Source organism: Giraffa tippelskirchi, chromosome 3 (genome assembly GCF_054371585.1).
Source record: "Giraffa tippelskirchi isolate mGirTip1 chromosome 3, T2T-mGirTip1v1.2.pri, whole genome shotgun sequence".
Classification (NCBI taxonomy): domain Eukaryota; kingdom Metazoa; phylum Chordata; class Mammalia; order Artiodactyla; family Giraffidae; genus Giraffa; species Giraffa tippelskirchi.
The window spans coordinates 68,775,617-68,789,012 of record NC_137277.1 but is presented as its reverse complement, the minus strand read 5'-3'; the positions used below and the strand labels follow the sequence as shown (position 1 = coordinate 68,789,012).

At 42.2% G+C, this 13,396-nt stretch overlaps 1 protein-coding gene across 2 annotated transcripts in view; it reads right to left on the bottom strand.

Moving 5' to 3' along the window:
* Positions 1-13,396, bottom strand: part of NEMP2 (nuclear envelope integral membrane protein 2) — a 31,505-nt gene that overhangs the window by 5,952 nt on the left and 12,157 nt on the right. For both annotated transcript variants that reach the window (XM_081581214.1, XM_081581213.1), the window contains exons 2-7: positions 11,037-11,152; positions 5,187-5,418; positions 4,978-5,050; positions 3,541-3,634; positions 2,606-2,720; positions 800-1,028 (exon numbers count right to left, since the gene is read on the bottom strand). In XM_081581214.1, coding sequence (XP_081437340.1) covers positions 800-1,028; positions 2,606-2,720; positions 3,541-3,634; positions 4,978-5,050; positions 5,187-5,418; positions 11,037-11,152 — 859 coding nt within the window. The remainder of the gene's footprint in view (positions 1-799; positions 1,029-2,605; positions 2,721-3,540; positions 3,635-4,977; positions 5,051-5,186; positions 5,419-11,036; positions 11,153-13,396) is intronic.

The window sequence follows — 13,396 nt, the reverse complement described above, 5'->3', positions numbered from 1 at the left end:
ACCTCCAGGGTAGGGGCCATCTCCTTCACCTGTGCACCTGGCACAGAAACAGGTGCTCAGACTCCATGGCTTAAGGACATTTAAGCCTTATGTTAAAACCCAAGACAAACGAAAGTCCTGATTATATAAATTATAACTTTCAACAATTTGTTATTCAATTCTGTTCCCTCGTATCTCGTAAGTACAACAAATACCCCCAAAGCAGTCCTTGGGTCCAAAAGAAAGGAAATGCAGAATGAAAGTAGAAATGTTAGGTGACACCATGCCCAAGTAATTTTGTCACTGATTTTACTGAATTCTGGGTGAGCTGTCATTACCTGGTAATTGGTGGCTCTGGAAGATTAACGACGGCTAGCAATGGAGTTTGGATCAGGCCTGCTGCTGCTGCTGCTAAGTCGCTTCAGTCGTGTCCGACTCTGTGCGACCCCATAGACGGCAGCCCACCAGGCTCCGCGGTCCCTGGGATTCTCCAGGCAAGAATACTGGAGTGGGTTGCCATTTCCTTCTCCAGTGCATGAAAGTAAAAGTGAAAGTCAAGTTACTCAGTCTTAGCGACTCCATGGACTGCAGCCTACCAGGCTCCTCTGTCCATGGGATTTTCCAGGCTAGAGTCCTGGAGTGGGCTGCCATTACATTCTCTAACCACCCCCTTCTCAGAGGGAAATCTGAAATCTCCAGATGAAGTGGAGTGAATTGTGATATCAAATAAGACATGTCCAAAAAATTCTCCCAAAGAATAAATAAAACCAGAGCTCAAAACATCAAACTTATGATGGAGGAAACAAAAGAAGCTACACACCTCCTGACATAGGCGAGCATGCTCAGCAGATAGCACCGACTCCCGGATGACAGGAAGAGGAGCAGTGCGGCTGTGCAGGCGAACTGGGGCGCGGACACCCCCATGTACACCAGGAGCAGGGACAGGAGCCGCAGCAGCCACGCCAGGAGCGCCACGCTCCTCTCCTCCACCAGGGGCCCGTGCTTGTAGCAAACAGCAAAGCTGACACCCCCCACTGTCAAGACGTAGCCTGCAAGAGCAGAAAGATGTAAAATATGTAACGCCAAAATTGCAAAGTTATGGGAAAAACCTGGCAGGGTCACGACTTAGAGCTAAGAACATATCAGAACACCTGCATTTTTCTTTCCCCAATGAAGCTGAGAAATGCATTTAGGGCTAGTTATTCCTCCCATGTGAGATACTAGGTGGACTCTGCAGTACTTAAGGATGTATAATAATACATTATTATAATATATAAGTGTACCTGTTTTCTGGCCCAGAGTCGTAGAGGACAGATGTTATCACAGCTGCTTTGGTCAGGAATAAGCCTTAGTGTATGTCATAGTCTGCCACAAAGTCTATTTTTACTTTTCTAATCATGAAATCAAAGTGTGCTTTTGCAGTGACGGCATCGGGCCATCACCCTTGCAATCTGGTGCTCGGTTTCTGTGCTACTAACAGAGAGGCAAGTGCTGACCCAATGTCAAGTGCATATCACCTCTTAGTATTCACCAAGCATTTCATTTGTGTCTAAGCAGGTCTCAAGACCTAATTTCCAGCTTATGTAAGATATAGGAGAGAAACAAGTTAAATTATACCACAAAGGAATAATCAGAGAAATCCAGAAAGTGGAACATTCTGAAGGACAACTAACTTGGTCTCTTCAGCATATCACTGAGATGGGGGGGAAAAAACCCCAAACCAGAAACCTATTATGGATTAAACGAGACTTATGGGACACAATATATGCAAAATGTGATTCTGGACTATATCCTACCTTATAAAACCAAACATCAAGGATGTTCAGGAAATTTGAACATGGCCTAGGTAACAGATAATCTTATGTAACTATTAATTTTTTAAGATTTAGAAATTGAACTGTAGAGAAAAATGTTCTTGCCTTATAGAAATGTTAGGTCAAGTATTTAAAGAAACACACCATAACAGCAATAATTTAATTTGAAAATACTTTAGTATAAGAATAAAAATGGACTAAAAACATAAAAGCTTCAAGTGAAACAAAAATTGATTGCTTTTGCTTTGGGTGGGTGTACTTATATGAGAAATTCGGCACTAAGGGGTTAGGAGAAAGTGATTCTCCCATTCTCTGTTATTTCCCAATTAAAACACTCTAAAAAGTTGAGATATTTTTGTTCTTTTAAATGACAAGAACAAGTCTCTCTGTTTCTAGAAGTCAAGTTTTCATTGGTCATTTATATTTACAATTTCTTACCTTTTGTAATAAATAGATTAAGAAAAAGAAATAAAGAGCCACATTTTAGAGTAATTTTTTCAGTACAATTTAGAGGTGGTTAGAGCTTAACTGCAATTTAAAAGCAATGCAGTCAAAAAGGGCAAATACTGTTTTGCTCTTTTGATCATCAGAGTAGAAAACTAGCAAGAATGTCAAAGATATCTAATGTCAAAGAATGTCAATGATATCTAATGAACTGAAACCACCAACTATGGGAATAAAATATTATTTTTAACAGTTCTCCTTAGTTCAAAATGAAAATCTGAATGCTGGAGAGTATGTCAAGAGAAGGCCCCTGGCTATACTTTTCAGCTTTACCAATAACAGACTGTATTTTTTAAATCTTTACCTACCTAATACACATATTCTGCTTTCATACCACAGTCTCTTCAGCTCTTCCATCAGTTGCCCCACAACATAAACTGAAGCAAACCAACAACCAAGCATTAGAGCCCAAAAGGTGCTATACTGTGTGTGGAAGAAAATAAATCACATGGTTTTTTGGTTCATTCACTCTCATAAAAGTAGAAGTAAACAAATAAAACCCTTTGTATTTGAAATCTGTATATCAAACTACACTCAAGTCAAGACAAGACCATCTTCTCAAGTCTCATTAAAGGTATGGTCCACGTACCAGCAGCTTCAATGTCACTAGGAATCTGGTGGCAACTAAGATTCTCAGGCCCACAGCAGACTCCTGAGTCAGAGACTGCACTTCAACAGGAGCCCAGGTGACTTGCATGTACATTACAGTTGGAGAAAACATTGTTCTAAAGAATAAATTTATCTCAAAATAATGCTGGTGTTGTAAGCTTTCATCAGAGTAAACCCAACATTAGCATCATGAACTAATACATATGTATCCTCAACTAAGTGCAGGCCATTCTTTTATTGAAGGTGTTTTGGGGGAATTAATGATGAAGAAGAAATCCCCAGGTGTTGCAATGCTGTTATTCAAGGCCCTGATGGTTCAGCATCATGACATTCCTCAACTATGCCAAGAGAAATTTTCATTCAGCACAGGATGAGTCCCCATCACTCATAAGAAAGATGCACTATCTAGAAAATAAAAGGGTCTCAAAAAAAGTATGGCCAAAATGTAATACTGAAACCTACACATCGCAACAAATGAAAATAGAATCTCTATGAAAAGACACAATTTAAGCCAGTTTATACAATGTAGAAATTAGGAACTGTCATAATAAACATGAATTAATTTTAATCAATTTTTCATGTTTATGAGATCATGATTTCCATTTTTTAACTCATCTGTACCTGATACACCTACCTTAGGAATGAACTTCTTCACCAGCAACAGGACAAAGACTAATGTCATTAGAACACCTAGCACAGTCCCCGAAGAGTAAAAGAAAACAGGGCTTCTGTCAAGACAAGCAGAAAAAAGCCATTTAAATGCCAAGTCACACTTTCAGTATTAGAAATGTTGAATTTGACAGAAGCCATAAAGAATACTAGGAGGAAAAACTAAGACGGCAGCTTTAATTATATCCTATACTCTTAAAAAAAGTGAAATCTCGACTTGAAATTTATGGTAAATAGCTTGCCACTGACTCAGAACAGGTCTGAGTTATCTTCTGTGTTCAGAATCTGGCCCGATAGTAATGACTGGAGCACCGATCATGTGGCAGGCATTTGTCTGAGAGCTTTACATGCATTCACAAAAGCCCTGTATAGGAGCCACATGTGTGCTCAATTGCTCAGTCATGTCCAAATCTTTTGTGATCCCATAGACTGTAGCCTGCCAGGATTTTCCAGGCAAGAATACTGGAGTGGGGTGCCATTTCCTACTCCATGTGCAATAGCTATCCATGTCTCAATTTTACGTGTGAGGAAACCCAGGCGCTAAGAAGTTAAAGACCTTCCTCAAGTCAGTATCTGCCAGTTGGGAGGATTCAGGCTTGCAGCCCAGCTCCTCTGAGTCCAAGCTTTACTCTTCAGGTTATGCAAGCAAAATATACTTTATTAAGACCATGGAGGACATTAAATACACACTCTTAAGCTCTAACGAAAAGCTGAAAAATAAACAATGTTCAGAATAGCAAGTCAAGAAGTAAAATATTATTGAAAAGAAATTTTTCAAAAAAGAAGTTATAAGAAACAAAGCATCAGGATAATATGTTAAATTCAACCTTCTGTATCAGAGTCACAAATCTAGGAGATGGTATAAATATAAGAGAGAAAGGCACGGCATCAGAAAACCTGAGTATGAATCTCAGCCCTGTCAAGACTAGTCTTGTGATGATGGATGTTGGTTTTCTCATCCATAAAATGAGAATAATAATCCAGAGCTCACATAGTTGATAAGAGAAACAAATTAGTTAAAATAATGTATACTGATACATGATACAAAATAATGCATGTGAAAGCACCATGTAACCACAACATACCATGTTATACAAATAACTCTCATTGGTTTTAAAGACCTTTTCAAAACTACCTTGAGACCTGTTGTTGGCAAAACCTAAAGCAAGAACTACAACTAGTACGGAAATATTTAGCACAAGGTCAAAAGTGTCCTACTCTTTTTTTTTTTTTCCTTCCCGGCTATGCCCCGTGGCTTATGCCATCTCAGTTCCTTGACCAGGGATTAAACCCAGGCCCTTGGCAGTGAAAGCCCAGAGTTCTAACCACTGGATCACCAGGGAATCCTCCTGTTATACTCTTTTTGACTCACAAAATTAAGAAAGTAAAAATGAATACTTACTGACTCAAGGTCTTTGCATAAAAGAAGAGGAAGACGCCCACCACAAACACAAAGAAGAGTTTGAAATCCACAACTGGAGCAAAAAAAAAACCACAGACACACAACAAAGATTTTGTGTCAATGCAGTTAGTGAAAGAAAGTCAACTTACTGAAATGTCACTCCAGAAAAGCTGAACCCAGAAAATCAAGTATAATAAAAACAGACTTACTGTTTTGTTTCACACTTATTGTATAGATAAATATCTTCCTGGCTGGCTTCACAGAGAAACAGACAGTCTCTCCATATGGATGGATGATTATGGTTACATTATTAGACTCCTCTGGTGTCCAAAAGTTATGAATCATACATTTGATGATGGATAGAATGGTTTCTGGATACTGGCAATTATACCTTTCTGTGATATATACAACACTGAACAGGCCTGAACTGGTAATTTTCACCTATGAAACGAGAATAAACAAATTCACAAACAGAGAAGTTAAAACTTCTTATCAGCTTCTTAAAATCATGAGCAAAGGAATAAAGAGAGCCCAGAACTGGCTGAGTAAAGAACACTCAGATGTACTTGGTCACGTTCTGATCCCAGGGATGGACCTGGATTTCTGAGTTTAGTCAACACATACGGGAGCACAGACACTTCTGACAGTGGATGCTTCTTCCCGAGCTGTGGTTGATTTAACGCCCTCTTCCAGCAGCTTACTGTGACCAAAGGCCACATGAAAACAGATGAGAGAAAATAATGGGCAGCAAACTACTTGGTTATAAACCTCATGAGAAGAAGATTTATCTCTCCACCGTTTCCACAGTGATTGAGAGAAAAACATTTCTATCTTCCGGACCAGCTGAGCATATGTGATTCAGGCTTCTGTCACCATGTCCTTTGAAGAGGGACCCTACCCCAGGTCCTACTCAACTCTCACAGCAAAGCGCCATCTATAATGCTGAGCAGAGGCCAACAGCCCAGGGACCATTAAACGACACTCTGCTGCTGCCTTTATCCCTCTCTTTCTTCTCTGTCCAAGGAGAGGGCGAGCCTGAAAAGGGGAGTGAGAGCACCAGCCCTGAATCTCAGGCATCAGGTGATATCACCCATAATCTGTCTACCTACACCCCAAACCTCTTGGGACTTCAGCTCCTGGCTCACCGTTGCTCTCCAAATACTACTTCCTGTTATATGTCTCTGGGATTAAATATACACAATATACACATCCTGTCCTTCCAATATCCTGTCCTCTTGGTTCCCCGAACTTCTCCCCTCTTATAGCTCCTGTTCTCCACACAGCTCAGGTCATCACTCTCGTGGCCACATGCTAGATCCTGTCAGTCTCAAACTGCAGCCCCAAATACAGGCTGCATGAAATGCCCCCCACTAGACAACCACCACCTCTTATCTTTCCAGCGTGCCCTGCTGACTCCCAGACGCCAGCAAGCATGGAGCACTGATCAAGCATCTTTCCCCTCCTCCCCACCCTGGATGGCCTCAGTCCCTTCTTTTCCAGCTGAGTTCCATGATCAATCATTCTGAAACATTCCCTCACGTGCATCCTTGTCTGTACCCCTCGTGCTCTGTCACATTCGCAAAATTCAACCCTCCACTTTCCCCACTTTTGCATTTGCACCATTGTGCTGGAAAAACCAGCAGTGCTCTCTCTTCGAACCTGTCTGGAAACCTGAAGTGGGACCAGAGGGCTGCCATCACACCACACTTTCCTGTCCAGTCATTCTTCCCTTCTCTTCAACCACAACCTCACAGCTTCTCCATCCTCAATACCCCAACAACTCCTCCCCTCCTCACTCTTGGCTGATGATCCTTCCAACTTCACAGAGAATGGAAGAGATCGAAGAGAACCCGGACGGGCTCCTATCCCCATATCTACCCACCTGTCAGCACCTGCAGGCACATGCTCTGCTTCCGGCTTGTGGATTTTGGAGGAAATTCCCACCACAAGGAGACTGACATGCTCCGTTCCAAAGATAAGCTCCCAACCTGTGCCCTCGATCCGACCCACTCGGCCGCTTGAGGACATCCCACCAGAACTTCTTCCCACTTTACTAGACCATTTCCATCAGCTTACAGACATGCCAGTATTTTTCTCATTAAAAAAAAAAAACACACATGAAAACCTTCTACTGACTTCCTTTCACACTCCAGCCATCACCGCTTTTCCTCGCTTCCCGCTGCAATAAAATTCTTCTGCATTCTCCAGTTCCTCTCCTCTCTTTCTGTCTTTAGTCACTTCAGTCAGGCTTTCGTTCCCAACAGGCTGCCCGTGACAAGGTCACCAGCAACCTCCATGTTGCTAAAAAGAATGGTCAATGCATTCTCTGTCATCCTATCTGATCCATCAACAAAGTCCAGCACGGCTGGGTCCTCCTCTCTCCTCCCTCCTCCCTGTCCTGGGGCTTCCACGGTACCTCCTCAACCTGCTCTTCCTTCTCTCTCTCCGCTGCTGCACCACCCCCCTCCACCCTGATCCCTTAATAGCAAACTGACCCAGTCTCAGTCATTGGTTCTTTCCTTTTCTCTATCTAAACTCACTGCTTAGCCTCATGGCCTTAAGCATGATCTATAAATATGCCTCACTGCTTCTTTTGCAAAAAGAAACACAGGAAAGATAACAAAACTGATTCTCTACATGTATCGAGTGGGAAAGGGTTAGAGGGATGAGATGGAGGGACACTTCTCTGAGAACATCTTTGTGTAGTTTTGACTTTTGGACCTTTAATATTGTACCCTTTTTGACTTTAATATTGTACACACTGAAAAAAATAATGACAATAAAATCAACTAGGATGAGGAAAACTCTGAAATGGTAGCAAATAAGAACAAATTGTGTTCCAAATGAATAATATAACCAGATCTAATGGAGATAAGTGGGAATGCATGAACCCAAGTAACTTTTGAGCACAGTATTTAGATTTGTAACCCCATTAGTATTTAGATGGTGCAAACTATGAGGATAAAACGTTGTAAACAAATGCTGAGTTCTTGTTACTAGGTTTGCTTTTCACAACAGTATGGCTTAGCAACTCTGAAATTACTCTAGGAATAGGAAAATAAATCAATATATTGAGGATAATAGGAACCAGGTTTCTCACAATCAGAGAAGAGAGTTACAGAGATGGAAAGGACAAAGACTACAATGAATCCAGTGGTATTGGAGAGATAAGAATGCATGGTTTTTGACAGATAGATAGATAGAAAGGAAGGAAGGAGCAGTTATGTGTAATAATGATATCCAGTAGTAATGAACACACCTAACACTTAAGGCTCCTCAGAAAATGTATGACTCCAGAGCTGGGTCTAAGAAATCACAGGGTAAGCCTGGGAACACCTTATTTGCCAGAAGGTAAAGAAGTGCTCAAATAATGATAAACACAAGGTAAAAGTCATAGGCGCTAGTTTGAAGGGGCTCTTACTGGCCAAATCCAATATGAATATGAAAATAAACAACAGAAGTAATGAACTGTAGTCCAGTGAGTGAACTGGCAATCCACGAGACTATATGGATCTAAATAAATTGGAGAGGTAAACTCTTCCTTACAGAAAAATGCCAATGGCTGTGGAAGGAATAATGGAATTAGAAAATCACCATTTGATAAACACTGTGATGATAACTGATTTAGGCAAGCATCATCAATGGATAGTAAAACTAGAGGGTAAAAGTTTGATGAGCAACAGTATACCTATTCTCAAATTACCCCTCAAAATATTCATTCCTCACAGAGGTGAAAATAGTCATTTTGTGGTAGTAAACCTGCACATTGATAAACACCACCTGAGGTAAGTGACCAAAGTGGTGAACATTATCAGAACAGCACAAAGCAGCAGCATGTGCCCACTGATGAAGACGCTGTCCCAGCTCTTCCCCAGCTGAGAACACTCTTTCCTCAGATTTCCTGCTGGGTGACTCATATCACTGAAGTCATACTGCAATTTCACCTTTCCGATGAGAGCTCCCCCAACCGCTCTTTTCAATACTGCAACTTGCCCCTGCTTCTGTCGTTCTACTTATCTTAATCTACATTTTCTTTTTTCATAGCACTTAACCAGTTTTATAATTTCTCCTCTCTTACACATATGGCTAACCCTGCCCTACCGCCCCAGCTACCTCCTCATTCCTCAGAGTGTTAACATCACAGGAGCAGAGATCCATTTTGTTCACTTATGGATCCTGAGAGCTTAGAATAATTCCTGGCACTTCAGTTCAGTTCAGTTGCATCCGACTCTTTGCGGCCCATGGACTGCAGCACACCAGGCCTCCCTGACCATCACCAACTCCTAGAGTTTACTCAAATTCATGTCCATTGAGTCGGTGATGCCATCCAACCATCTCATCCTCTGTTGTCCCCTTCTCCTCCCGCCTTCAATCTTTCCCAGCATCAGGGTCTTTTCAAATGAGTCAATTCTTCACATCAGGTGGCCAAGGTATTGGAGTTTCAGCTTCAGCATCAGTCCTTCTAATGAACACCCAGGACTGATTTCCTTTAGGATGGACTGGTTGGATCTCCTTGCAGTCCAAGGGACTCTCAAGAGTCTTCTCCAACACCACAGTTCAAAAGCATCAATTCTTCGGTGCTCAGCTTTATGGTCCAACTCGCACATCCATACATGACTATTGGAAAAACCATAGCTTTGATTAAACAGACCTTTGTTGACAAAGTAATGTCTCTGCTTTTTAATATGCTGTCTAGATTGGTCATAACTTTTCTTCCAAGGAGAAAGCATCTTTTAATTTCATGGCTGCAGTCACGATCTGCAGCAATTCTGGAGCCCCCAAAAATAAAGTCAGCCACTGTTTCCCCATCTATTTCCCATGAAGTGATGGGATCAGATGCCATGATCTTAGTTTTCTGAATGTTGAGTTTTAAGCCAACTTTTTCACTCTCCTCTTTCACTTTCATCAAGAGGCTCTTTAGTTCTTCTTTGCTTTCTGCCATAAGGGTGGTGTCATCTGCATATCTAAGGTTATTGATATTTCTCCCGGCAATCTTGATTCCAGCTTGTGCTTCTTCCAGCCCAGCGTTTCTCATGATGTACTCTGCATAGAAGTTAAATAACCAGGGTGACAATATACAGCCTTGACATATTCCTTTTCCTATTTGGAACCAGTCTGTTGTTCCATGTCCAGTTCTAACTATTGCTTCCTGATCTGCAAACAGATTTCTCAAGAGGCAGGTTAGGTGGTCTGGTATTCCCATCTCTTGAATTTTCCACATTTTGTTGTGATCCACACAGTCAAAGGCTTTGGCATAGTCAATAAAGCAGATGTTTTTCTGGAACTCTACTGCTTTTTTTATGATCCAACGGATGTTGGCTATTTGATCTCTGGTTCCTCTGTCTTTTCTAAAACCAACTTGAACATCTGGAAGTTCATGGTTCATGTACTATTGAAGCCTGGTTTGGAGAACTTTGAGCATTACTTTACTAGCGTGTGAGATAAGTGCAATTGTGTGGTAGTTTGAGCATTCTTTGGCATTGTCTTTCTTTGGGATTAGAATGAAAACTGACCTTTTCCAGTCCTGTGACCACTGCTGAGTTTTCCAAATTTGCTGATGTATTGAGTGCAGCACTTTCACAGCATCACCTTTTAGGATTTGAAATAGCTCAACCAGAATTCCATCACATCCACTAGCTTTGTTCGTAGTGATGCTTCCTAAGGCCCACTTGACTTCACATTCTATGATGACTATCTTGACCATACATGAGATCAGAGGTAACTTCAGGTAACTTCTACAATATATACAGAAAGGTTTGAGATAGCAATTATTTTGGAAACTTTGTGAGAGGATGTTGTCCTGAGCCATGTCTAAACAGCAAGCACACTGCACTCATATAGTATATTTACTTGGAGTGGATGGAGAAGGGCTGATGAAGAGTATGGAGTGTTTATGTTTCTACCACATCCCTCTGCTTGAACTACTGTGTGATTCCCCAGGCAGCTTTCCTACTGGTAATAGCTCTGTGTCATACAAAAGCTCTATGTCTACTTCTACTCCTGAAATAGTACCTTTAAACTCTCTGTTCCTAAGACATAATTTGAAAGTAGGCTCTTACCTGCACAGTTGACCATATATACTTCCATTTCACTTGGGAATTTTGATTGTAGCAGTAACAGTCTGACAGAGAAGTTTTAATTAAATCCATCTCCTTCAAAGTTTTACACCTAGAAACTGAGAAATGGAATGGAAAAGAGAATATATTCCCTAAATATATAATTGCCCAAAATCTTCTTTTTCATTCACAGGGTTAATGGTGGCTGCTTTTATTGTTTATGAGCATTAAATTCTTCTATGCAGTAATTATAGTCCTTCAGTCTTTCCAGCCTAGCAGGAGACAAAAATATTACCGTCCAATATCAATAGTCATATGACAGATGGAAGGACCGTAAGAGCAAAGAGAACAGGCATGTCTTCAGTCTTGAAGGAGAGGGCAAGGATTGAGAGGCTTCCCAGAGAGGAGGAAATGTGAGTGGACCACTTATCACATTGGAGGCAGTGACCTAGAAGTCAGAGGGTGGGGGTGACAAGTGTGTAGAGATCCACGGAAATGAGGTAAATGATGGAAGTGGTCTAGCCATTCACGAGGATGGAATGTAGGGAATACATGAGGACATTTTAACACCAGCAGCTAGAGAGCTAAGCAGCAGTTATCGTTACAGTGAGTAACATGGACTTCTGGCTGAAAGCAGAGCACTGAGGGATTTTAGGTAAACAAAGTTTCAGCAGGAAACTGCTGACATGCCACAGGGTTTAACTGAGAAGAGTTCAGTGAAGATGTGGACAGGGTTAAGGCATCAACAACAAGGTAACATGAAGCTCCCAGGCACCAACAGCAGAAAGCCTTCAACATTCCTAGGCCTGAGATAGCAAAGGGGGACCCGCTGTTACTGGAGGTACTAGAGCTGACAGGACAGCAATCCAAGGGAACATAGACACTGCAGGACTCCAGTGGAGCTCTCTCCTGCCCCCCGCCATCAGTCTCTCATCGGCCAAAGCCAGTAGGAAGCCAGAGGGCAAAGAAGCCCCCAGAGCCAGCTTCCTGGCACTGGGCAGAGGAGAGAAGGGCAGAGAACGGATCTGTGGGAACAGAGAACACAGTCGTGTCTCAGAAAGAGCATTCTGGAGGCCATGTGAAACGTCAGAGGGGAAGAACACGGCAAGCAGAACTGTGGAGGCTCCCGAAGCAACCTGAGTAAGAAATGAACTAAGTAGGAGGGAGAAAGAGCAGATCAAAGAACACCTAGGAATTGGAATCAACAGACTTAAGAGATTCAGAGGTAACTGGATGGTTCTGGTGAGTGGGGAGACGGTGAGGTCCTTTATCCACATAAGGAATACCAGAGAAGAAGCAAGTTTGTCCAGTGAAAAGGGCATGAGTTCAGTTCTAGATGTACTGAGTCTTGGTTGATGGGACTAGGTAAAGATGGCAGGTCTGGAGCACAGGAGAAGTCTGGCTCAAAACAGATACAGTACATACATATGTGTGTGTTCTAGGTAATATATCATACAGCGTAACACAGTAAAACAGAGAGAAGACAAGTGCTGTGTTACAGATGGTAAATGAGTGTAGTAAATGCCACAACCAAATTATAAAGTGATGGGGTTCATTTTACTCTGCAGCGGCTGCTACTGAATTTAAATAAAGGGAGATGAAAGTCAAAAGCCAGGCCTGGACCCAGGACAGGGTACCACCACTACATCTGTCAAATATGGAACACCAACAGGGTGCATAGAGAAACCACAGGCCAACCCCTGACTCCTCTAAGGAGAGCGTGATCAGCTGATTCTCCAGGAAAATCTGAAATGAAGCCAGAACCGCCTGCTACACCAAAGTTGGGGAAGGACTGGGTAACCAGTAATGACTAGGGAGTAACAGCATGGAATCAGTCAGCTAGAGTGGAGATCTTTATGCTGGGAGTCTCCAATGAAAGAGGAGATCCCTGCCTGTCACCACAGAGGGAGCACACTTGGAGGCGGGGGAGAGGCAGGTGAAGAGTGTGATCTGCAGACCCCAGCAGCCCAGACCATCATAAGAACGTGAACCCCAGCCTGTTCCTTCCTCAGGGTTACTCCTCAAACCACACGTGTGCCCACTGTAGGGGCTTTTCTTGTGGTCCTTCCAGGGTCCTTCCTCTCAGAGAGTTCCACTACTTCACAGGCTGAATCAGTTCACACAAGTATGGGAACTGATTGCTAGTGGGCTTGTCAGTGGGCAGAGGAAATGTGCTGTGGAGCCTGAGCTTCACAAGCAAATGTTACCTTCCACTGAAGCTTTTTTTCATTTTGGTCCTAAGACTGTCTCCTCAATCATTTGATATCTGTAACTCTTCAGCTAAGAGCGAGATGATGCAATCTGGGTACAGTGCAATAGCTTGACTTTAGGAGTAAATGTTCCTGTCGTCCAGACGGTGGCTT